We start from the raw sequence: 27,479 nt of genomic DNA, 5'->3' as shown, positions 1-27,479 counted from the left end.
ATCTACAGAAGAGTATCTCTGAATACACATCACGTCCAAGCTTGAGGCGGATGGGCTACAGCAGCATGAAGACCACACCTGGTGCCTCTCCTGTCATGTCAGCTAAGAACAGGAAACTACATTTTGCACAGGCTCACCAAAATTGGACAATAGAAGATTGGAAATACATTGCCTGGTCTGATGAGTCTCCATTTCTGCTGCAACATTCAGATGGTAGGGTCAGAATTTGGCATCAACATGAAAGCATGGATCCATTTGGGTATCAATGGTTCAGGCTGGTGGTGCTGGTGTAATGATGCGGGTGATTGAGCATCGTGTCAACACCACAGCCTACCTGAGTATTGTTGCTGATCCTGTCCATCCCTTTATGACCAATGTATCTATCTTCTGATGGCTACTTCCAGAAAGATAACACATCATGTCATAAAGCACAAATCATCTCAGACTGGTTTCTTGAACATGACAATGAGTTCACTGTACTAAATTGGCCTCCACAGTGAGCAGAACTCAATCCAATAGAGCACCTTTGGGATGTGGAATGGGAGATTGGAATCATGGATGTGCAGCCGACAAATCTGCAGCAACTGCGTGATACTATCATGTCAATATGGAGCAAAATCTCAGAAGAATATTTCCAGTACCTTGTTGAATCTATGCCACGAAGGATTGAGGCAGTTCTGAAGGCAAAAGGGGGTCCAACTCTGTACTAGTAAGGTGTACCTAATAGTAAGTGTACAGTATTATAGCTCTTTGGTAAGAAATATTACTTTAGCCCTTGCATAGTGTAGGCTATATATATATATATATATATATATATATATATATATATATATATATATATATATATATATATATATATATATATATATTATTTTATTTTATTTTTTTGTAAAAAAAAAAATAGATTTAACACAATAATAATAAAATGAGGTAATTGTTATTTTACTTTTTATTACTATTTATTATTATTCATTATTAACTTGTGCAATAAATTATTTGATTAAACAACAGTTTTACAACAGCAAAAAACAAAAACAAACAAACAAAACAAAACAAAAAAAAAACAATGGTTTACAAAATATCAGGGGTGTGCCATATTCAGAGAAGGTGTCTGAGAAAGTGAAGGCGGAGTCTAGCTGCGGATCTGTTGAAGACAGAAATTACCAACTGCATTACTTCACATCTCAACTCTATCAGGAACAGCTGGTTAAATTCATTCTGGATGTAGGCTACTTTTAAAGTACCCATTTTTCTTTGATGTTTTTTTTTCCAATGTTACATCTTAAAACGTATACTTTTTTATCTTGGCTGTATTAATCATGATTTAAAATGAATGTGTTTTAATATACAGCGCACAGCTCAGCATTGTTGCGTTATGGCTCAAATGTTGCTGTTCTTTTACCTGCAAGAGATGCAGATAAATTCATTTGGATAGGTATTAACTGCGAAGCAAAGTGGGAAGTCATCAGAACCAACAAACAGACATGGAGACATTTACAATTCAAGATATGCTCGTTAATTCCACTGATATTTATAAAATATTATGCGGGCTTGGAATCGGGAATTTGTCGGAGTGCAAAAACGAGAGCACCCCCAGCCCGTCTGAACCAAAAGGTAAGACATTTTAAAATTGTAGAATTTTACTTTAGGATATTAACAATTGTTTGTTTGTCTTTGTGGAGAAGCACATTTTAGTTTTATTATTATTATTATTATTATTATTATTATTATTATTATTATTACTAGTGCTCTGCGTGCGTTAAGACAAGTTTCATCTTGTTGCGCATTAGTTTGTGCAAATATTTAGAAGATACAGTTTGCTTGTTATAACTTGTGTAATATGATATTGTCTGTGTCGTGTGTCAGATATGAACCAGACGGTGCGGATCGTGCTTTATGCGCTGATCTTCATCCTGAGCTTCCTCGGGAACAGCCTCATCATCGCGGTTCTGCTGAGGAACCGGCGCATGCGGACGGTGACCAATCTGTTCCTGCTGTCTCTGGCCGTCAGTGACCTGATGCTCTGTGTTTTCTGTATGCCATTCACCCTCATCCCAAACCTTATGAAGGACTTTATCTTCGGCAGTGGCATGTGCAAAGTGGCAACCTACTTCATGGGTGAGTCCATTTAAACTTACACAAAGAATGACGTTTGCTGTTTGATCAAACTACTTATTTTAATTCAGCCGAAAGATCACAAGTCTTGAGTTTTTTGAACAACTTACGTGTTCTATGTTTAATACACTTCAATTTGTAAAAAAAACTAATAAGTTCATTTATTCATGTTGTCCGATTGTGGACATTTTTAGTTCACTTTTAAGTGCTGTTTCTTCTTCATTAAATATGGTTATTTTAGCTAAATATAAGCTTTTGTTCAAATAATTTTAGTTTAAAAACTTGATGTCTAAAAATTACAATAGTTCTGAAATTAAAATTGTTCATTCATATATAAATAATAATGCAACACTCCGAAAAATGACTTGCTAATTGTTCAAACTACTTATTTCAAACGAGTTTAAACAAAACAAAAAAAATCTTCAGTTGTTTTTGGATCAACCACTGTAAAAATGCAGGGTTCCACACATTTTATTCATGTTGTTTCAACACAAATTCACTTACTTAATGTAACATTTTTATTCATCAAATAGTATTTTTCAGAAATGGTTTTTGTTTGTTATCTGTGTCATTAAATGCCTACCTAAGAATTTGCTCAAGTTTTATTTAAGTAAAAATAACCAACAAACAGTGAACAAAGAATGTGAAGATTAAATTTCAGCAGATTATTACATAAATAAAATCTGAAACAAAAGCTGTAAATACGATTTGAATTAATAATTAATATATTATGTTATAAAACTATGGGTTTCCCCATATATATATATCTTTTTTTATTCAATCAGTTTTTATTATTTTACACAGACATACTACGAAATGTGGTTTTATACAATAATAGGTTCACTATGCTTCAGCTTAGTACATGATTTTTTCAGGTGTCACCAAAAGCGAAACAAACCACCAATTACTCTGTCATAGGTTTTAGGCGGTAAATGCTCTTCTAACCACAATAACACATTGACACACACACACACACACACACACACACACACACACACACACACACACACACACACACACACACACACAGGCACGCACGTACACACTTATTCACTATGGTGAATTTAGTTTACCCAGAACGTAAAATACTATAATAGGCTGGACAAATTATACTGTAAATATTTCACAAATATACTGTTTGGTCACACTTTTTCACATTTTGCAGTGTTTTTGTTAGATTTTTAACTGTACATTTTAGTAAATAATATTAATTAACTTACTGTAATAATTACAGTAACTTACTGTTACTTTAGTGTTAAACAGTAGGGTTAATACTAATAATTATTCCTAATTTATTTTGTATTACTACTAATAATAGTATGTGCAACATGTAACAATGATACTGTAATTTAAGGTGTTACTCAATTTGGTCACACTTTATTTTTATAGTCTGTTTGTTGTATTTAGGTTACATTGCATCAACTAATTCCCATTAGATTATAAGTAGACTGTTAGGTTGGGGTTTGGGTTGGTGTAAGTTGACATGTACTTGCAAAGTTTCTTATAGTCAATTAAATGTCCGTTGAAGGAGCAGTATCAACACATATTAAGCAGACAGTTTGATACTCAAATAGACCATCAAAATAAAGTGTTGACAGACTGAAAACAGCTCTTGAATTGGTCTCTTATATCTAAATACTGATATTGGTATGGACATCAAAAACACATCTGTGTAGGCGATTGTAACTAGCCTATAGTTAGTCTGGCAGAAAATAACAGCATGGTACTTTTTTGTGTACACAGAATATTCACTGATTTGATGAGCGACTTTGTTGCTTAAAATACATTTGATAACATTATATTCAAATTATCTTTATATCTATAATGCTTTTTACGATGTAGATTGTGTCAAAGCAGCTTAACAGATTAAGCTCTATTAAATTGAAAATGCCTCCGTCCAGTTTTCACAGTTAAAGTTCAATTAAGTTCAGCCCAGTGCAATGTAAATGTCTCCATTTTCATGTTATATGTCCAGCTATTTCAGCTGCTTTATTTCCATTCTTTGTATTATTATTATTATTATTATTACTAAAAGCACAGACCTCATTTAATTAGTACTAAATGCATTTAATTTAATTATATTGTAAGCCTCAGCTGTAGAGGCATTGAGATGTGCAATCTATTGCAAGACACATACATTTTGAAATCATATTTACGACTTGTTGAATCATGTGCGGCAAGCCAAGTTAGTTGCACACTTCCAGATGTTGCGACCGTTCAGTGTAAACAATGAAGTAATGAGACAAAGCTACTGTGCGATATCTCTCTGTCTGATGCTTCAGCATGTTTTATGTGTTTGTTTCGTGCTCTTCTGTAATACTTGCTCATGATAAAGCTGACTTCATTTACGTTGTCTGTTGTTATTACCGCATAGGTATGTTAACATTCAGAACGATCTGGAGCTGCTGTCTTAATAGATGCAAAGCATTAAACCGTCAACAGCCGTTAACTTTGAGAACACTTCGTACTTTTGTTATCAGAGCTTACAGTTAGCTTGTTATGAAGATTTCCTGTCTGTTTTCATTTCGTAGTTCTTGTTGTTTATAGAATCACATATAGTTGAAGTCCGATTAGCCCTCCTGTACATTTTTTGTTATTTAAAAAATATTTCACAAGTGCTGTTTAACAGACAAGATTTTTTCAACACATTTTTGAACATCGTAAATTTAATAATTAATTTCTAATTACTAAATTATTTTGTCTTTGCCATGATGACAGAACATAATATTTTTCTAGTTATTTTGCTGTATACTACACACACAAAAAGTTAAATTACCATGTCATTCTGTGTCTCTGACATTCTGACACTGTTACTTTAAAAAAAAAAATTTTTTACATTGGATTAAGTGAAAAATTAAGCTTTCTTGTTTTATCCTGCCCATTCAATTTGCCTTAAAGTAAAAAAATAAAGCCCTAGGTAACTTTTAAAAACTTTTTTTTTTTCCTCAAAGTTGTATTTTTACTTTAAACACTCAGAAAAAAATGGTTGTACCAAAGAAGGTACAAACCCTTGTCACTGGGGCAGTACCTTTTTATGGAATAGAATTTTACCTTAAGACAAAGAAACAAATTTGTACCATTGCAGTTTGTACCTTTAAGAACATGTTTTTTTTTGGGGGGTGGACACTAAAATGTACCTTTGGCATTTTAAAACCTGATGCAATATTGTACCTTTTTTTAAAGGTACAAATCTGATCCATGTAGGTACCACTACAGTGACAAAACACTTTGTACCTAATAGCGTCAAATGTGTTCCTTCAAAATTATTTAAAGGCATTTTGCGATATCCAAAATTTGTCAATTTATTTTCAGTAAATATAAAACATCAAGGCGAGGCAGTGGCGCAGTAGGTAGAGCTGTCGCCTCACTGCAAGAAGGCCGCTGGGTCGAACCTGGGCTCAGTTGGCGTTTCTGTGTAGAGTTTGCATGTTCTCCTTGCTTTCGCGTGGGTTTCCTCCGGGTGCTCCGGTTTCCCCCACAGTCCAAAGACATGTGGTATAGGTGAATTGGGTAGGCTAAATTGTCCGTAGTGTATAAGTGTATGTGTGAGAATGTGTGTGTGGATGTTTCCCAGAGATGGGTTGCGGCTGGAAGGGCATCCGTTGCGTAAAAACTTGCTGGTGGTTCATTCCGCTGTGACGACCCCGGATTAATAAAGGGACTAAGCTGACAAGAAAATGAATAAATGAATAAAACATCAAATACATTTTTAAACAATGTTTTCAAAAAAGGTACCTTTAAATTAAATGCACCTTTTCCATTTACAATAACAAATAAAAAATAATTGAACATAAATCAGATCTATTTTTGTATTAGAGATCTTAATACTTAACGTTTAGGAGTTTCTTTAAACATATACTTTTAAATAATGATTCATGTTTTATTATGGAAATTATTTATAAAATCACTTTGCCTTTTCAGTCATTTATTTTCATAGATATTGTAATAAAGAAGTGTTCAACACTTTTGTACCTTTTTTATGAGAAACATTGTGTATACTTCCATTTCAGTTATATCATAAAAGGTACAGAACAGTATTAGGTCTTTCAGTATTAGGTACAACTTTTACAAAGGTACAAAACTGTTCCTTAAGAAACATTATTTTTACCTTTTTTTCTGAGACTGTAGCAACTTTTGTGTCATGTGACTACATGAAAAAACAAGACACTGTTAATTGTTTACAGTATGTGGTTTCATTCATTCATTCATTTTCGGCTAAGCCCCTTTATTAATATGGGGTCGCCACAGCGGAATGAACCGCCAACTTATCCAGCATATGTATTACGCAGTGGCTGCCCTTCCAGCCGCAACCCATCTGTAGGGAACATACATACACTCATTCACACACATACACTAAGGACAATTTTAGCTTACCCAAATTACCTGTACCACGTCTTTGGACTTGTGGGGGAAACTGAAGCAGCCCATGCGGAGAAACCCACGCGAACACGGGAAGAACATATAAACTTCACACAGAAATGCCTGGATTCAGCGACCTTCTTGCTGTGAGGCGACAGCTTCCATAGATAATTTAGCTCATTTTTGAAAGTAAAATAACTAGCTATAGCATAGTCTAAAATTTTATTTAATTATTAGTTTAACCCAAAGTACAACTCTATTTGGTATTTGATTTGAAGTCAAAACAAATTAAATCAATAAATTTATTGTCTATAAAAACAATATTTTACCTTTGATTCAATGTATTTTTTTTTCCTTGGGCGTATTAACATTTATTGATTAATATTGTATTATAGTTTTCACTTTCATAAAAAAGTCAAAACTATCATTTGAGGGAAATTTATCCATTTAGCTGTAACAAATTACAGTTATGTTGAAAAAAAAAATATTCATATGTTAGTCTGGGCAGCAAGGTGGCTCAGTGGTTAGCACTGTCACCTCACAGCAAGAAGGTCACTGGATTGAGTCCCGGCTGGGTGTTTGTGTGGGTTTCCTTCGAGTGTTCTGGTTTCCATCACAAGTCCAAACACATGCGCTATAGATGAATTGGGTAAACTAAATTGGCCATAGTGTGTGAGTTTGTGTGTGATTGTAAGAGTGTATGGGTGTTTCCCAATACTGGGTTGCGGCTGGAAGGGCATTTGCTGGAATAGTTGGCGGTTAATTCCACTATGGCAACCCCTGATAATCAGGGACTAAGCGAAAGAATGAATGAATGAATAAATTAATGAATGTTTACTGTCAATATAGTAAACAATGTTTTACTTATTGTGAATGTATTTTTTTCTTGACCATAATAAATATATATTTTAACTAGATTTAATTAAATTTTTATGTATAAACCAAAGTTAAATTATACTTTGAGAAAACAAAAAAAATTGCTGTGACAATTACATTTATTTTTAAAGTTGGTTCAAAGTTTAATTTTTATCCAGTGTAGTATTCAGCCTAAAGTGCATTTTAAAAGCTTAATGGGTTAACTAGGGAGAGCTAGGTTAATTGGGCAAATTGTACAACAGCGATTTATATTTAACATTAAGAGTGCTAATAGTATAGCTCTTAAATTTTATTTTAAATTCCTTATATTGCAGCCAAACTAAAAGAAACACTTTCTCCAGAATATATATAATATAGGAAATATTGTGAAAATGTCCTTGCTCCTTTAAACATCACTTTGTAAAAATTTAAAACAGAATTTGCAAACAAATGTAATTTCAATTTGCTATACTCTATATCAGGTGTGCTCAGTCCTGTTCCTGAGAGCTACCTTCTTGCAGATTTGAATTGCTACCCATATCAAACACACCTGAACCAATTAATTAGGACCTGAACACCACTTGATAATTACAGGCAGGTGTGTTTGATATGGGTAGCAATTGAAATATGCAGGAAGGTAGATCTCCAGGAACAGGATTGAGCACCCCTGCTCTATATCATACCTCTGAGACTTATTTCTGATATGTGCAACTGAGATGTGTATGTTCTAACACACAGGTATTTCGGTGAGCGTATCCACATTGAACCTCGTGGCCATTTCTCTGGAGCGCTACAGTGCCATCTGCAACCCGTTAAAATCCCGTGCCTGGCAGACTAAGTCTCACGCTGTAAAAGTCATCTCTGCCACCTGGGTGGTGTCGTTTCTGCTCATGCTGCCTTATCCCATAGGCAGCACCCTTGTGCCTTTCATACGCAGTAACAACAGCACTGGCAACATGTGCCGCTTGGTTTGGCCCAGTGATGTCATGCAGACCTGGTAAGTTTTCAGTTCATTTCTGATATTATTATCAAAGAAGAGGGAGTTAATCTAAAATTTCTGACATCATGTAGCCTTGTGTTGTTGCTGACCTATATGCTGCTATGTTTTCAGCAGCAGCTAATAATATAAATTATTTACACTGTGTAAATAGTGATAGAAACTGTTTGCAGTAAGTATAAGTGTAAATAGAGATAGATAATATTCACACAGGGTGTAAATAGAAGTAATATTGAATACTGTTTATACTAATGGCAAAACATCTCAGCAGTGGTGGGTGGAGTTACTGAGAAATGCCTTCGCTGAAAAGATTCTTCTTGTTTTGCATTTGTTGTAAATAGATACTATACCTGTTTTGTGTAGAACACTTTTTTTAAATCAGTAATCATTTAGAGGTTTAAAAAAAAAATAATAGCAGTTCAATTTTGATTTGCTTTAATTTGATTTACGAACAAAAATATCATACATAAAATATCCTTAACAAACAATACATTTCAACATGGTCGAAAATGGAGTGGATGAAGCACAAGCTTATGTTTTCCCACCCCATTAGCACACATTATTCGTCAATTACTTAAACTTATTTCTTCTTTTACTTATCTCCTCTTTTCACATTTTATATATATATATATATATATATATATATATATATATATATATATATATATATATATATATATATATATATCTATATCTCACATATATACATACAAACACACACGCAACTTTTTAAATTTATTAATATCCCGACATTGTTTGAGAATATGTTTTAGACAGTTCCATAATTTCACACTACAGACATACACAGACATACACAAACTTCTTTTAAAAGTTGTCCTTGTTTTCAACCTCCTAAAATTCTGTTCTTCTCTCAGATTATATCCCCCTTGTCTTTCTTCCAAAAACTTTTGTATGCATTTCTGAAGTAATGTATTCCCAGCTTTAATCATAAATTGTGCTGTTTTAAATTTATCCATTTTAGTGACCTTAAGTATCTTCAATTTTAAAAATAAAGGATTTTTATGCTTCAAATACCCCACATCTTTTATCAGTGTTATTACTTTTTCCTTCATTGTACATACGGATCATAATTTAGATTTGTATGTATTCCCCCAAATTTCAACGCAATAACTCATATATGGCAACATAAGTGTGTTTTATATTACATACATTGATTTAATGTCCATGATAAATCTTACTTTATATAATATTTCTACAGTTTTTACTCTTTTTGATATCACATTATTTATTTGCGGTTTCCAACTAATTTTATGATTCAACACAACACCAAGAAACTTAAATGCATTTACTCTTTCTATAACTTTATTATTTATTTACATAATCAATTTGTAAATCTATGTTATGACTACTTTTTAATTTCCCAAATAACATAACCTTTGTTTTACTTATATTTAATGACAATTTATTTAAGTCAAACCCCAATTTCAATTTATTGAGTTCCTTTTTAATCAGCTCAATACGTTTTGGTAAATTCTCAGAACAAAATATACTTGTATCATCTGCAAATAAAACAAAATTAAACAACTATGATTTCTCACACATATCATTAATGTAAATTATAAACAATATTGGACCTAAAACTGATCCTTGTGGTATGCCACAATGTACATTTAGGTATGAAGATGTATGATTGCCAATTTCCACCAACTGTTGCCTATGTTTTATATAACTGCTTATCCAGTCCAAGGCTACTCCTCTAATACCTTTCTAACTTATTTACCAATATATTATGATTTATTGTATCAAATGCCTTCTTTAAATCTATAAAAACTCCAACTCCTTACTCTTTTTTTATCTATTTTATTAATAGTTTCCTCAATAATTTCTATTAATGCCAGAGATGTTGATCTATTTTTTCCTGAACCTAAATTGGTCATCAGTTAAAAGGTTATGTGTTTCTATGAAATATTAAGCCTTTCATCAAAAGGTTTTTCTAAAATTTTGAAAACTGGTGTAGTATAGAAACTGGCCTATAATTTGTCAAATATTGTTTATCTACATTTTATAAAGTGGAATTATCTTTTGTTTGATATGTTTGTCTACATTGGGATGGGAAAAAAAGTAAACCTAAAACATTAATGTTCTTAAATTTTAGTTCAAATTTCAGTTGTAAACTATAGGGAGCTCAATGACTTGCACATCAATATTATTGTATTAAAGTCTACAATCGACAACAAACGAATTCCAATCATTCAGTTGCTATTATTTTTTGTGCAGTTTTATTATCTCAGTTTTATTATAAAATTGAAATATTATAATTTACACAAATACACTAATAATAATAATAATAAGTGCTTGATCTTAGTGCTAGACAAAGATTAATTGCCAAAATAAAAGTTTGTTTCTACATAATATATGCGTGTTGAGATATATATTAGGGATGTAACGGTTTTGTAAATACCATCATACCGTAATAGCAATTTTTTTCAATATTACCGTAGTCGCATGACTCGATAAAACTATAGGTCTTCTGAGAAAATTTGCTCAGGTGAATGAAGCGAACGGGAGGTAGCGGAAACTACAATTCCCATCAGCCCAAGCGTGGCCATCATCCTTTGCGGTCTGTTGTCACTACAGATCCAGTAATGCGAAAATGGGGTGTGCTGCTTGTAGCGGGGATAAAAAAAAAGAGCTGGAAATGATCGAACCTAAAGCGGGTTTTAAATCGGATGTGTGGAAGCATTTCGGTTTCTCTCTAAAAAGATACGAGAAAGGAGAAAAGGTGACAGACAAAAAAAAAAAAAAAAAAACGGTATGCAGGCACTGCCAGACTGTGGTGAAATACAAGTTGGGGAATACGACTAATAACAGTCATGGGGACTGTAGAAACACAGCACACTGTTCAAATTGATGCAGACATTGACTTGTACCGCAAAGAGACCTCTATCTCACTCATGGTTTGTCCTCTCAAGTTGGGGGAAAGACAATGCTCAACGTTACCCACTGCTGTCAACCTGGGCCAAGTCATATCTCTGTCCCAGAAACCTCAGTCCCAAATGAGAGGGTTTTTTTTCTGTTGCAGGGGACATTGTAAATGCCCAGAGATACCAGCTTTTACCAGATTATATTTATATGATAATTTTCCTTAAAACCCATCTCTATCTAAGTGAGTGAGTGAGTGATTAAATGTTTAATGTGATGAGTTTTCAACAATACTAAATTGAAACTTTAGTTTTTTACATGGTTTAATAATTTTTTGTTATTAAAATTAAAGTTCCTGTTTCAAAGCTTACAGATAGGTGGCTAACTTGTATGTCATTGACACTTTTGGCACTTTTTTGGAGTATTTTCATTAGTTTTGTTTTTCCTGTAAATAATTCAATAAATATCGTACCGTGCCATTCATACTGAGGTATTACCATACCGTGAAATTCTGATACCGTTACATCCCTAATATAATATATATATATATATATATATATATATATATATATATATATATATATATATATGTGTGTATATATGTATATGTATATGTATATGTATATGTGTGTGTATATATATATATATATATATATATATATATATATATATATATATATATATATATATATATATATATATATATATATATGTATATGTGTGTATATATATATATATATATATATATATATATATATATATATATATATATATATATATATATATATATATATATATATATATATATATATGTATATGTATATTAGGGGTGTCACAATTTCGATTTTTAATCGAAATCGATCGAAATTTATGCTCAACTTCGATTATCGAATCAAAAAATATAATCGTCGATGCTGCCACGCCCCCATGTCACGTTAGCTTGGCTTGCCAAGCGGGAAAAAAACATGCTTGTTAAACTGCAGACGCAGGAGACCCGTCGACAGAGCTTAAATCATCTTCTCTTTCAATGAAGTCGCCGATGTGGAAGTATTTTGGATTTCCAGTTAGTTATGTTGACAACGTTCATGTTGTCGACAAAAAAAACACAGTTTGCAAGCTCTGCTATGAACGTATTACGGTTGGGATGATAGACGATGGGCGCATCGCTATCCTCCGCCCCGCACCCGTTGCAAATCCGCTCGCGAAAAATACACACTCAGGCCCTGTTTACACTAATATGTCTTTGTTTTTAAATGGCAATTTAGAACGACAACGATCCACATACACACTGGTGTGTAGCATTTCTGAGCAGCCCTCCTTCCTCACTACAGCTGAAAACGCATATCACAGGACCACACACACTTATTCACACACAGACACACACACATTGTCATGCACTCGAGACAGCGGGTGAAGGCAGTCAGCGAGTCAGTAGACTGTTTCCATCTTTTACTTTTACACAAGTACATTTTAGCGAATACCTCAGATACTGTTGGCTGGTTTCTGTTGGTTGTGCACCTTTTTTACCGACGCCATTATGACGACACAGATCATTGGCTATTCACGAGTCCCGCAGAAAAAAGTGATTGACAGGTTGTAATTATGTGTGTAACATACCTTTATTCATTAACTGTATGATTTGTTTATTGGTAAAACAAAGACCATGCAAGTCAGGTAGTTTAAACGGTAGGCTACTAATAATTAATTCGTTATTATATAATTAATTATTCATAATCAAAAAATCGAATCGAATCATGACTTTAGAATCGAAAATGTAATCGAATCGAGGATTTGGAGGATCGTGACACCCTTTATATATATATATATATATATATATATATATATATATATATATATATATATATATATATATATATATATATACATACACACACACACACAGTTGAAGTCAGAATTATTAGCCCCCTTTTAATTAGTTTTTTTCTTTTTTTTTACAAATGCCCCAAATGATGTTTAACAGAGCAAGTATGTGGGAAAAAAAGTGTCTTGAAAAATATCTAGTGAAATGTTATTTACTGTCTTCATGGCAAAGATAAAATAAATCAGTTTTTAGAAATGAGTTGTTAATCTTTTAATCTTAGTCCTAGAAATCTTCTCTCTTTTAAACAGAAAAAGAGAAATTGGGGAAAAATAAACAGGGGGGCTAATAATTCAGGGGGGTTAATAATTCTGATTGCAACTATATATACATATCCAAAATGTTCGGATTAAAATGGAGTGAGGGAATCATCTTAAATGATTTGACTATGATGGAAAGTCTTAAAGGGATAGTTCAGCTAAAATGGAAAACGTACTCATTATTTACTCACCCTCAAACGGTTGCAAACCTTTATCAGTTTCCTTTTTTCTTTCTGCTAAACACAAAAGAAAAATACTATGAGAGTCTGTGTTTTCCATCATTTTTCAAAGTGTCTTCTTTGGTGTTTAAAAGTAGAAAGATTTGGATGAGTAAATGAGTAAGGATGAGTAAATGATGACAGAATTTTCAGTTTTAGATGAACTATCCCTTCAATGTTACTTTTTTTTTAGCTAAAAATACAAATATTCCTGTACACATTTCAGATCTGTACTGTCAGCTAAGCTCTGATCTTGTGGCTGACTTCTTTGCATTCATTTTTGAAGGTATGTTTTCCTGTTGCTGACACTCTTTCTTGTGCCTGGGATCATAATGATGACAGCTTATGGCCTCACCTCACTTGAACTCTACAGGGGAATCAGATTTGAAATGACTAACAGGAAGTCAAACAGAGGTATGGACAAAATATCAAGGATTTTATCAGCTTAATATTTCTGTTGTGAAATTATTCTATAAATAGAGCTGTTTCAAATATTATATTTAATATAATATAATTCATATAATTCGTAACATTTTGAATTAGTGGCTAATTCATATAAATTTGTACAATCTCATTTGTATAATTTAGTATCCTCCAACAACGGTTGGGTGTAGGGGTGGTGTTTAGTAAACTTTATAATGAGATCTGGGGTGCGTTTCCCAAAACAATGACATCACTTGCGGCTGAACTATCATAGTACGATGCATCGTTTGGGAAAAAATTGATGTAGTGGCTTGTGTTTCCCAAAACTAGTTGTTCTGTCGCAGATCCATTGTTTATACCACATTAGTTAAAATGTAAAACCTCCATAATGATGCTCTAAACGTGGTGGAGTTACCAAGTTCTTCAGAGAAAAAAACCCTTCATTTCTTGATTAATATTAATTGAAATATATGTCAAGTAAAACATATTGCTGATGTTTACTTTACAAATATTTTTGACAACAAGCCATATTTAATCTAAAACATAAAACCACTTAGCTAACACTTATTCTAACCTATACAGTATACTGTATGAATCATACTAATCATTAATGGTGGTAATGTGCAGTAGGCTATTTATTTAAAAAAATTCTAATTAATAATGATAATAATAACAATAATTCATTATTATTATTATTATAATTATTGTTTATTTGTTTTTTATTTATTGTAAAAAAAAAGTCATCCTTTGCAATTTGACATATGCAAATCATTGCAGAAAAGGCCCTTGACATATACAGATACCTAATGAATAACCTACTGTAAATTAAAAGCATTAACGTATGCTATATATTTATTTTTTCACAAGCTTTAGAGACGTAACCTGAATTCCGCTTTTAAATAATAGGTCACTTAAAGGTTTCGTTATGAGCCACGGTTGTGTTCAAATTGTCATAAATATTTTCAAAGTTCACTACAAAGAAAACGCTATTGTCAAACTGATCGTTGAAACAGAACTGTAATAATACTTTAAAAGTAAATTAAGAGGGATGACTTTCACGCTTTTGTTTTTAAATCATTTCCAGTTTAAATGTTGCAATGTTCTAAATGAATAGGGCATAGAGGGAATTACATGAAAAAGAACACAACCAGGAACTCTGCTTCTAGCAACAGCTCTAGAGGTTTTTTTTATTTTATTTTATTGAATGCTTGAAAAACAACAAATGTCATCAACCAAACAACAACAATCCAGAGGTTTTCAGTCATTTAGTCCAAGACGAGTGCCAAGTCCTTCATCAAAGTCCTTATTCGTTTTGCTGTTAAGTTTGTTGATCCCTCTTTGGATTTAAAATGCATTTTTATTTCAATTTGAAATTTAGGGAAAACAAGGTTTACACTTACAAAGCTTGCTCTTGTGAATATGAAATTTGGCCTACAAAAAAATAAGGTTTATGAAATAAGTATTATTTTCCTTTTCGCATTCATTTACAGCTCTAAAGGTTTAGTTGCAGTCGTACAAGTTTGCTACACAGTTTGCGAATGTTCGATGGAATGATGGATTTGGGAAACAATGGTTTTCAGAAATGCACCCCAGGCTGGTTCAACAGAATAAAAAAAAAAAAAAAAAAAAAAAAACTGCGATTGATTGAAATAGGGGCGTCACAGTGGTGCAGTTGGTAGCACGATCGCCTTAAAGCAAGAAGGTCACTGGTTTGAGCCCTGGCTGGGTCAGTTGGCATTTCTGTGTGGAGGCTGCATGATCTCCCCATGTTTGCGTGGGTTTCCTCGGGTACTCCGGTTTCCCCCACAATCCAAACACATGCACTACAGGTGAATTGGGTAAGCTAAATTGTCCATAGTTTATGTGTGTGAATGCAAGAGTGTATGGGTGTTTCCCGGTGATGGGTTCCACTGTGTAAAACATATGCTGGATAAGTTGGCAGTTCATTCCACAGTAGTGACCCCTGATTAATAAAGGGACTGAGCCGAAAAGAAAATGAATGAATGAATGAATGAATAAATTAATGTTTGAAATAGTTGCTTTACAACCAGACCAGAAATGTATAAACGCAACCTTTTACAACTGTACATCAATGTCAGAGATGGTAGAGAAAGCTGCTTTAGTGTTACAACCACTCAGCTCTGTTTTGAGCAATAAAAATACAGTTTCATCCACATTTTTACTCACTAGAGAAAGAATACGGCACTTCCAGTCTGAAAAATGGTGACAGCGATGGCTGCTACTTCCAACCATCTAAGAAGAAGCGCAGCGAGCCGGTGATGCCCAGCCACCCCAAATCCAAACTGAGAAGAGTTTGCAGCAACAGCCCCACAGCAAACCTCATGGCCAAGAAGCGGGTCATTCGCATGCTACTGGTAATCGTGGGGCTGTTCTTCCTCTGCTGGACACCTGTCTTCGTGGTTAACGCTTGGCGAGCTTTTGACAGACGCTCAGCAGACAGTCTCCTATCAGGAGCGCCAATATCCTTTATCCACCTGCTGTCCTACACCTCCGCCTGCGTCAACCCCATAGTTTACTGCTTTATGAACAAACGCTTCAGACAAGGCATTCTGTCCACATTCTCCTGCTGTAGGGGTGATGTAGATGAGTTCAGCAGGAGCAGCACCCGGCGCAGTGCCAGAGGAGCTGGAGGTTTGGGAACGCTGTTTAAAGGAGCTGGACAGACTGATGGTAATACGCAGACCTCAGGAACACTTACCAAGCTCACCGACACCAGTGTCCGTGGTTCAGCACAAGCATAGATGACAGTGTGAAATATGAAGGGTAAGAACCCAACACCAAGTTTATCTCGGGTGAAGGCTGAGGAGTTTGATACCATTGGTATTTAGTAAAATGAATGATAAGTTCTCTGGCTGCTATGTGAAGGGAGACTTGTTTTACTGGTGATGAATGAGATCACGAACACACAGACAAATAGCTGTGAAACTGACTGAATTTAGTGCTTCGTTTAGTACGTTACAACATTAAATAAACAGCGGCAGCAAATGGAACAAGACTGTTGCGTGCAGGTCTCATCACGGCTTATAAATGTTGGGCTTCACATTTGGCAAGACTGAATAAGCCCTAAACATGATTTGTTCCTTTGGTTTTCTGACTCAGTTAGAAAGTTAAGTGTTGCATTGCTTTTCTTTTTTGGTATTTTTAATTTTTGTGTGTGTCAAAGCAATTGTTTTAATATATATACACATTCACCAGCCATTTTATTAGGTACACCATACTAGTACCCGGTGTGGTCTTCTGCTGCTGTAGGCCATCCGCCTCAAGGTTGGACGTAGTGTATTCAGAGATGCTCTTCTACAGACCTCGGTTGTAACTAGTGGTTATTTGAGCTACTGTTGCCTTTATCAGCTGGAACCAGTCTGGCCATTCTACTCTGACCTCTGGCATCAACAAGGCATATGCGCCCACAGAACTGCCGCTCATGGATATTTTATCTTTTTTAGACCATTCTCTGTAAACTCTAGAGATGGTTGTGTGTGAAAATCCCAGTAGATCAGCAGTTTCTGAAATACTCAGACCAGCCAGTCTGGCACAAACAACCATGCCACTATCAAAGTCATTTAAATCCCCTTTCTTCTGCATTTGGATGCTCAGTTTGAACACCAGCAGATCGTCTTGACCATGTCTACATGCATAAATGCATTGAGTTACTGCCTTGCCTTAACAGTTAATGAGCAGTTGAAAAGGTGTACCTAATAAAGTGAATGCATATTTGTTTGTTTCTGTCTAATAGTTTTAACAACAGGATCATTCAAAAGTTTGCAGTTGAGTTAATTATTTTTTTTTAAACCAGAGTAACATTGGGAAATATTACAATAAAAGTTTTTAAGTGTCCCTATGATTTTTTTCAAGGTTTTTTAAATAGGTCTCTTTCAATAGGTTTACAAGCATCCAAGATGAAAAACTAATAAAAAAAATGTCTTTCTCGCACATACTGTATACACTCTCAGAATTAAAGGTACCAATCTGTCACCCAAGCTGTACCAAAAGGGTGCATATTGGTATTACGCTGAAAAAGTAAACCTTTTGAAAAGGTATTGCCTCAGTGACAACTTTTTTCTGAGAGTACACTACCTATCAAAAAGTCTTGTCATCTATCTAAGTTTTAGGAACAATGAATAATAACTGGACTTCTAGTTGATCATTTGGTATCTGAAGTGTCCTATATGAAAATCAAAGGCCTCTAGATTACACTTATTGGACCTAAATAAAATATGATCATGTCTTAATTTTGAATGATTTCATTAGGACAGTAAGGTCTGACTTTGCTTAGACCAGTGCTCACCAAACTTGTTCCTGGAGGGCTGGTGTCCTGCAGATTTTACCTCTAACCCTAATCAAACACACCTGAACAAGCTAATCAAGGTCTTACTGGATATACTTGAAGCATTCAGGCAGGTGTGTTAAGGCAAGTTGGAGCTAAACCCTGCAGGGACACCGGCCCTCCAAGACAGAGATTGGTGACCCCTGGCTTAGACAAAAGTCTTGTCACTGGACAGAAATAATGTCCAGTATAGAATATAAAGTTATGCTGCAGTGGAAACAGAATGAATATTGTGTCTGACTCCCATGAGCTTAGAGGACTGCATCCATACATTTCAGCAATGACTCAAATCACTTGTTAATAAAGTCATCTGGAATGACAAAGGAAGCATTCTTGCAGGACTCCCAGAATTCATCAAGATTCTTGGATTCATCTTCAGTGCCTCCTCCTTCCTGTCTTACCCCAGACATGCTCAATAATGTTCATTTCTACTGACTGGGCTGGCCAATCCTGGAGCACTTTGACCTTCTTTGCTTTCGGGAGCTTTGATGCGGAGGCTGAAGTATAAGGAGCACTATCCTGCTGAAGAATTTGCCCTCTCCTGTGGTTTGTAATGTAATGGGCAGCACAAATGTCTTAAGACCTCAGGCTGTTTATGTTGCCATCCACTCTGCAGATCTCTCACACGCCCCATACTGAATGTAACCCCAAACCATGATTTCTCCTTCAAACTTGACTGATTTCTGTGAGAATCTTGGCTCCATGTGGAGTCCAGTTGGTCTTCTGCAGTATTTGTGAAGATTGGGATGCAGTTCAGCAGATGATTCATCAGAAAAATCCACCTTCTACCACTTTTCCAAATGATCAACTAATAGTCGAGCTATTATTAGTAGCTCTTACAACTGGGATCCACAACAAGACTTTTGTCAGGTAATGTATACTCTAACGATTGGTAGGATGGTCAGTGTCTATTAATTAATCTACTACTTACAGTATGTGTTGGAAATATAACTCGCATTATGAATAGTGAATTTCCCATCTATCCCATCTTAATGGTTGTGATTTTTTGTGATTAAAAAGATTCTATCATGTGACTGTCTTGTCACCACTTGCTTTTGGTAGTGTATTGGTATATTGGTAAAACACATTTTTAGTGGTGTATAAATTCATAAAAATATGGTACCATAAAAAAAAATAAAAAGACAATTTCTACTGTATTTTTAATGATAACATTCATGCAACCACAGCTGCTGTTTTTTAACCAACATTTCACAGAATGTTTTTTTGTTGTTGTTGTTGTACAGATTATTTTACCATTACCAACAGAGTGCATAAAAAGGTCAATTTGCAGCTTCAAAGATTTTGTTTTGACAAAAGTGCAAAAGTCATGCTAGAAAAACAACAAAAGCAACCAGCTTTTCAAGTTCTTGAAGATCTAAGCAGCACATTTATTACAGATCTACATACAGTGGTTTGACAATTAAACTGAAACGCTTGCTTTTAAACCACAATAATTCCTGCAGAATATTGGCCAGGTCACTATGTTATGCTGGTGGAGGAGTACTTTTCTTGACTTGCTCCTCCTAAACACTCCAAAGTGGCTCAATAATATTTAGATCTGGTTACCGTGCAGGCCATGGGAGAGGTTCAACTTCACTTTCATGTTCATCAAATCATTCTTTCACCAGTCTTGCTGTGTGTATCGGTGCATTATCACCCTGATACAGGCCACCGTCTTCAGGATACAGTGTTTGAACAATTGGGTGCACATAGTCCTCCAGACTAGTTTAGTTGTCCTTGGCAGTGACACACCCATCTAGCACACGTTTTGGGCCTAGGGAATGCTATGACACTGCAACCCAAACCACCACTGATCCACCCCCATACTCCACTCTGTGCATTCACCAGTCTGGGTGATATAACTTCTAGATGTGGGGAAGACCGTGAGGGTGGACTCTTCAGAAAACAATGCACGTTTCACAATATCTACAGGCCAAGATTTTTGCTACTGGCATTCTTAAAACTGACATTTGGCATTGGCATGATTGACCAATGGTTTGGCTATAGCAGCCCTGCCATGTATATTGACCCTGTGCAGCTCCTGATAGACAGTTTGTGTGAAAACAGGAGAGTTGAGGTGCATGTTTAATTCTGCGGTGAGTTGTGCAGCTGTGGTTTAATGTTTTTCGAATACAATTTGGGTTCGCAACCTTTTCAGACAGCTTTTTCTTGCATCCACAGTTACTCCTGTTGGATGTGGTTTTTCTTCTTTTTTTGATTTGCTGACATTATATTTGCTGGATACTGTGGCACTTGATACATCATAAAGACTTGCTGTCTTGGTCACAGATGCACCAACAAGATGAGCACAAACAATTTGAACTCCTTTGTCACAAATAATGTTGTGTGCATTGCTATGTTTTAAGCAAAGCTGTGCTTTTACTCTGCTAATGAAATGTGCAATCCATGAAGATTGGCCACCAGACAGGTCAAATTTATCCATGAAACCTCCAACACTAAATTGTTTCACTTTCGTTGTCTAGCTGCTGTAGATCTGTTACTGATCTGAAATTGGAATTGCTGTCTTTCTTTTACGAGATATCTTAATGTTTTATGTGTTTGTTATGTTTCACAAAACCACTACATTTTAAATAACCAAAAAAGGGGCATAATAGGGGCACTTTTTAAATATTTAAAAATATATTGCATTCATATATACAGATTTGCTGCTCTTTTTTATATGAGCAGTAATCAATTTTATTGATAAATATTGAAGTTGAAAATTGTTGTGCTTCTCAATATTTTTGTGGAAACCATCCTTTGATTTTTTAAAAATATTTCCCAAATGATGTTTAACAGATCAAGGAAATATTCACAGTATGTCTGATAATGTTTTTTCTTCTGGAGAAAGTCTTATTTGTTTTATTTCTGCAAGAATAAAAGGAGTTTTAATTTTTTAAACACCATTTTAAGGTCAAAATTTTAGCCCCTTTAAGCTAAATTTTTTTTCGATAGTCTACAAAACAAACCATCCTTATACAATAACGACTAAATAGCCTAGCCTGTCTAGTTAACCAAATTAACCTAGTTAAGACTTTAAATGTCACTTTAAGCTGTATAGAAGGGTCTTGAAAAATATCTAGTAAAATATTATTTACTGTCATCATGGCAAAGATAAAATAAATCAGTTATTAGAAATGAGTTATTAAAACTATTAAGTTTAGAAATGTGTTGAAAAAATATCTCAGTTAAATATATATATATATATATATATATATATATATATATATATATATATATATATATATATATATATATATTTTTTTTTTTTTTTTTTTTTTTTTTTTTTTTTTGCAACTATGTAAAACCTCCACTTTTGATAAATTTAATGCAACCTTGCTCAATAAAATTTTTTTTTCTTTTAAATAAATAATAAATCTAACTGACCCTGAGATGAAAGAGAGTTTTGTACATGTGATCCATCAATTCAGAATATTTTCATGTTCAACATATCAGCTTCACTAATGATTTCAGATATTTCTCTGTTTGATAAATAACTTAAACTTACAAAGCCTTGTTGTATCCTTTGCCAATATCACACATATTTACAAAATAAAAACAAATGTCCCAAGTTGTGCCCATGTAACATTCTTATGTAGCTTTCTTAGGAAAGTACACAGTCTTTATCTTGTGTGTAAACGCAGCCGTGGTGTTTGTACACTGTGACACAGAGTCTGTCCTTATCAGAGCATGAGACTTTTCACAGCTGTTGTGCACTTCAAAGAACCTACTCAAGGCTGCTTCTTACTTCTGGGATGTTTTTCACCTGGACACATAAAATGCATCAACTCTGTGTCTTTATAACATTTTTACTGTCATCTCTCAAAAATGATTAATGGTATAAAATAAAATAAAATATTCAACCATGTTGAGATGCTGTATATACTTACAGACAGAGATGCATAAAAGGAGCACTCCATTTTTATTTTGGAAAGTTGTTCAATTTACAAGCATCCTAGAGCTAAAAAGCTGATTTTTTTTTCGATTTTTAAATCCATTGAGTCGATTTCTATCTGGCGGGAGCACTTTTAGCTTAGCTTAGTATAAATAATTGAATTGGATTAGACAATTGGCATCTCACTTAAAAAATAAAAAAAGATTTGAAGCTAACCTCTTGACTTCTGTAGTAACATTGGGTGCTAAAGCTGACAGAAAAGGAAAAGTTGATATTTTCTAGGTCGATAGCTTAGAAAGGAACTATACTCATTCTGGCGTAATGATCAAGAAACTTTGCTGTTGTACCACGGTTGCACCAGGGGAAATGATATTATGCAGCTAAGTAACAAATATCTGCACCTGCTGTGGAGAAAATATCAACTTTCATTTCCCATCAGCCTTTGCACATGATGTAAATACATACAGTTGAAGTCAGAATTATTAGCCCCTCTTTGATTTTTTTCTTTCTTTTTTGAATATGTCCCAAATTATGTTTAACAGAGCAAGGACATTTTCACAGAATGATCTTTTTTTCTTCTTCTGGATAAAGTCTTATTTGTTTTATTTCGGCTAAAATAAAAGCCTTTTTTATTTTTATTTATTTATTTTTTTAATTTTAAGGTCAATATTATTAGCCCCTTTAAGCATTTTTTTTTTTGATAGTCTACGGAACAAACCATCGTTATACAATAACTTGCCTAATTACCCTAACCTGCCTAATTAACCTAGTTAAGCCTTTAAATGTCACTTTAAGCTGTATAGAAGTGTCTTGAAAAATATCTAGTTAAATATTATTTACGGTCATCATGGCAAAGATAACAGAATCAGTCATTAGAAATGAGTTATTAAAACTATTATGTTAAGAAATGTGTCATAAAAATCTCTCTGTTAAACAGAAATTATGGGAAAAAAGGGGGCAAAACAATTCACGGGGGCTAATAATTCTGACTCTAACTGTACGTATCAAGCAGTAAATTGAGAATTTATCAAACAACCAAAATTTAAGAATTTAAACAAGATACTCTAATAATACTCAATGATTTATGCTAAGCTAAGCTAATAGTGCTCCTGTCAGACACAGAGGTCAACTGAATGGATTTAAAAATGGTAAACTTTTTATACCGATGTAAAATGAACCTATTTTCAAAAATTGGAGTGTTTTCTTAAAACCATCTAGTCTTTATCACCTGATTAATGTTTAAAGCAGGGCATCTAACCAGCCACAAATAATAAACTGCTTATTAAAGAAAACATTTCAAAACCCTGAGGAGATTCACATTTGACAGTTCATTAATTATCGAAAACATGAATATTTTAGGAGTGCTTTGTGTGAAAGGCGACCTGAGGGCCAGACTGAAGTTGTCCCATTGAGAGTTTTATGTGCACTGCATTCTTGTGAAGCATTAAAAGTTGTTGATCATGTGTTTTTAATATTAAAATAATACTGAAAGACATTGATAACATGGCTGTATTGTATTATTTGATGCATTTATGGCAGCATATGGTGGAGATCCTTGTTTACTGAAACCCTATCATCTTTTTCTTGCCGTATGATGTTACAAACTTGTACTCCTAAAAATGCAAGGTAAGACTTTTAGGTACCTTACAGAAAAAGTAAGTAAACTTGTTGCCTTAAAATTGACAAGTTAACTTTAAAAAGTGAGTCAACAACATGTTGTAACTTAAACTGAAAAGTTGACTTGACTTATTTTCTTTTAAATAATAAAAATTCCTAATATTTAAATAGCATTTTTATGGACACTCAAAGCACTGCATATTTTGGGGGAATGTCCTCATCACTATCAGTGTGCAGCATCCACCTGGATGACTCAGTGGCAGCCATATTGCACCAAAACACCCACAACACACCAGCTGATTGGTGGAGAGGAGACAGAGTGATGAAGCCAATCATGGTATGATGATGGTTAGAAGGCCATGATTGACAGAGGACAGTGGGCAAATTTGGCCAGGATGCCGGGGTTTAACCCCTACACTTTTTCAAAGGACAATTTAGAATTTTGAACGTTTACAGAGAGGACCTCGATTTTACATCTCATCCAAAAGACAGTGCTCACTGAGCAGTATAGAGTCCCCATCAATATACTAGGGCATTGGGTGCAGACTGCCCCCTGCTGGTCTAATTAATTTATCATATATATATATATATATATATATATATATATATATATATATATATATATATATATATATATATATATATATATATATATAATTTTGCACATAGTTTGTTTAATTAATAATTTTAAGGCAACAGGTTTACTCGCTTAAGTAGTTAACATTTCCTTATTTTACTGAGGCTCTTTGTTGCATTAATGGTTCCATGAATAACTTTTAACATCCAAAGGGAGATTCCATTAACCAAATGGTTCTATAAAGTGTCAATAAAAAAATTTAAATTAAATAAATAAATAAGTAGAAATACGCAAGCAAACCAATAAATAATACAATTTTTGACACTTTAAATCCAAAAATTAAGGAATTAATGTTTGGGTCTTTAATTAATTGATTGTTGTTCTTCACACCAAGTAAAAATGTTTCTTCCTATATGAACTGCTCATAAACGGCAAACTAGCAGCTTAACTTTTTTTCAAGAGTTTGTATAATTTTCTTCCATGAAGAAGATATTTTAAGATATGTCTCTGTGTTTTTGAATATTACATAAACAAAATATACAACTAAATGAAGGGTTCAACACAATTCATTCATGTTGGCCCAACACAAATCCATGGAAGTAACATAACTAATTTAGTAGAGGTTAAGTGATGCATTGAAAGCTCATTTGTGTAATTTTAAATAATAAGAATTATTAGCCCCCTGTTTATTTTTTCCCCAATTTCTGTTTAATGTTTATTTTATCTTTGCTATGATGACAGTACATAATATTATTACTGGATATTTTCAGGACCCTTCTATACAGCTTAAAGTGACATTTAAAGGCTTAAATAGGTTAATTAGGTTAACCAGGCTGGTTAGGGTAATTAGGCAATTATTGTATAATGATGGTATGTACTGTAGATTAGGCTAATAATTTTGACCTCAAAATGGTGTTTAAAAATTTTTAAAAACTGCTTTTGTTTTAGCAGAAATAAAACAAATAAGTATTTCTGAAGAAGAAGAAGAAAAAATATCAGACATACTGTGAAAATTTCCTTGCTCTGTTAAACATCATATGGGAAATATTTAAAGAAGAAAAAAAAAATAAAGGGTGGATAATAATTCTGACTTCAACTGTGGATATATATATGGTACGTATGTTTGAGTGTGTGTATTGAGTTTATAATCTTTGTATAACCAAAATATAACTTTACCTTTCGTAAACTGACTCTTTAAAAACATATGTTCAATCCCAGGCTACAAAATAACTTCAGGCTTGATTTTTCTCATTATCTCAGATTATACACTTCATTTTAAATTCGCTGAAACAAACAATTCTGGAGATTTTTAGAAGATTGAAAATAAAACCATTATGTTTCCTCCAAAAATCTCTAGAATTGTGTTGTTTTAGCTCATTTTAAATAAGTAATTCGGTTAGCAAAATAGTCTAGTGGTTAGCGAGTTGACAAGTGCGGGAGCACTTCAGGGCATTCTGAGTTCAAATCCCAGCTGAAGCACATTTTCCAACCCTATCTCCTTCTGTCTCTTCCACTTCGTTTCCTGTCTAATTACTATCCTATCTAATAAATGACAAAAATAAATCTTTAAAAATTTTAATTTGAACAAGCAGAAAAAATCTTTTTTTGTGTGTGTATAATCTTTATATAACTAAAATGTAACTTTGACTTTTGTGAACTGACCCTTTATAAACAGAAGTTCAATCCCAGGCTACAAAGTAACTTCATGCTTGATTTATCTCATCTATCAGCCATTACTGATAAAAGGCGTCTGCAAAATGACAGAATCGCACACAGTGACCCAATAAAAACATTTGGGTGGTTTAATGGAAATATTGTTGGCTGAGAGTGTGCTGCTAAATATATAAAAGCTGGGTTGACAAATCAAGAAATAGTTTCCATTGCAGTACAGCAGCAACCTTTAAAAATGAGGCCTTAATCATTTCAAATGGTTTTGGTAAAGTTTGTTAAAGCTACAATATACTACCTGACAAAAGTCGTGTCGCCTATCCAAGATTTAGGAGCAATGAATAATAACTGGACTTCTAGATGATCATTTGGTATCAGAAGTGGCTTATATGAAAATCAAAGGCCTCTAGATTATGTTTATTTTACCACAATAAAATATGATCATGGCTTGATTTTGAATGATTTCATTAGGAAAGTAAGGTCTGACTTTGCTGACAAAAGTCTTGTCACTGAACAGAAATAATGTCCAGTATAGAATATAAAGTCATGGTGCAGAGGAAACAGAATGAATATTGTGTCTGACTCCCATGAGTTTGGAGGACTGCATCCATACATCTCTGCAATGACTCAAATCGCTTGTTAATAAAGTCATCTGGAATGACAAAGAGAGCGTTCTTGCAGGACTCCCAGAACTCATCAAGATTCTTTGGATTCATCTTTGATACCTCCTCCTTCATCTTACCCCAGACATGCTCAGTAGTGTTCATGTCTGGTGACTGGGCTGGCCAATAATCGAGCTCCTTCTTTGCTTTCTTTTTTTTTTTACTTTGCCCTCTCCTGTGGTTTGTAATGTAATGGGCAGCACAAATATCTTGATACCTTAAGCTGTTGATGTTGCCATTCACTTTGCAGATCTCTCGCACGCCCCCATTGTAACCCTAAACTATGATTTTTCCTTCACCAAACTTGACTGATTTCTGTGAGAATCTTGGCTCCATCCAAGTTCCAGTAGGTCTTCTGCAGTATTTGTGAAGATTGGGATGCAGCTCAACAGATGATTCATCAGAAAAATCCACCTTCTACCATTTTTCCAATGATCAATTTTAGTAGTGTATTCCTCAACTAACATTTAGCTATTTTTAGCTTAAACAAAATTTATAGTGTATCTGTACGGTATCTTTGTTAATGTAGTATGTTTCTGTTTGCTTAAACCTTTAATTATGCCTAAATCAGCATTAAAGTGATAGTTCACACCAAAGTATATAAATAAATGAATCTCTCAGGCGATTAAGGATACAGGTGACTTTTTGCTTAAGTTGAACATTTAAAAATTTAAAACCAACTTTTTATTTTCACAAGACCTCAATACAGCATCAGAGACCACGTTT

The 27,479-nt window shown here is 33.9% G+C and overlaps 1 protein-coding gene across 1 annotated transcript; it reads left to right on the top strand.

Annotated features, from left to right (window-relative positions):
- The first annotated feature begins 1,174 nt into the window (after window positions 1-1,174).
- cckar (cholecystokinin A receptor) lies at window positions 1,175-17,848 on the top strand. The gene is made up of 5 exons (XM_087262037.1): window positions 1,175-1,614; window positions 1,867-2,118; window positions 8,068-8,326; window positions 13,853-13,980; window positions 16,180-17,848. Exons 1-5 carry the CDS (start codon window positions 1,485-1,487, stop codon window positions 16,749-16,751), a joined length of 1,341 nt encoding a protein of 446 aa, XP_087118163.1. The 5' UTR covers window positions 1,175-1,484; the 3' UTR covers window positions 16,752-17,848.
- Window positions 17,849-27,479: the final 9,631 nt, after the last annotated feature.

Source organism: Danio rerio, chromosome 7, assembly GCF_052040795.2.
Source record: "Danio rerio strain M-AB ecotype USA chromosome 7, GRCz13ab, whole genome shotgun sequence".
Taxonomy (NCBI): domain Eukaryota; kingdom Metazoa; phylum Chordata; class Actinopteri; order Cypriniformes; family Danionidae; genus Danio; species Danio rerio.
The sequence above is the reverse complement of the archived record's forward strand: the minus strand, read 5'-3'. Positions and strand labels throughout refer to the sequence as shown.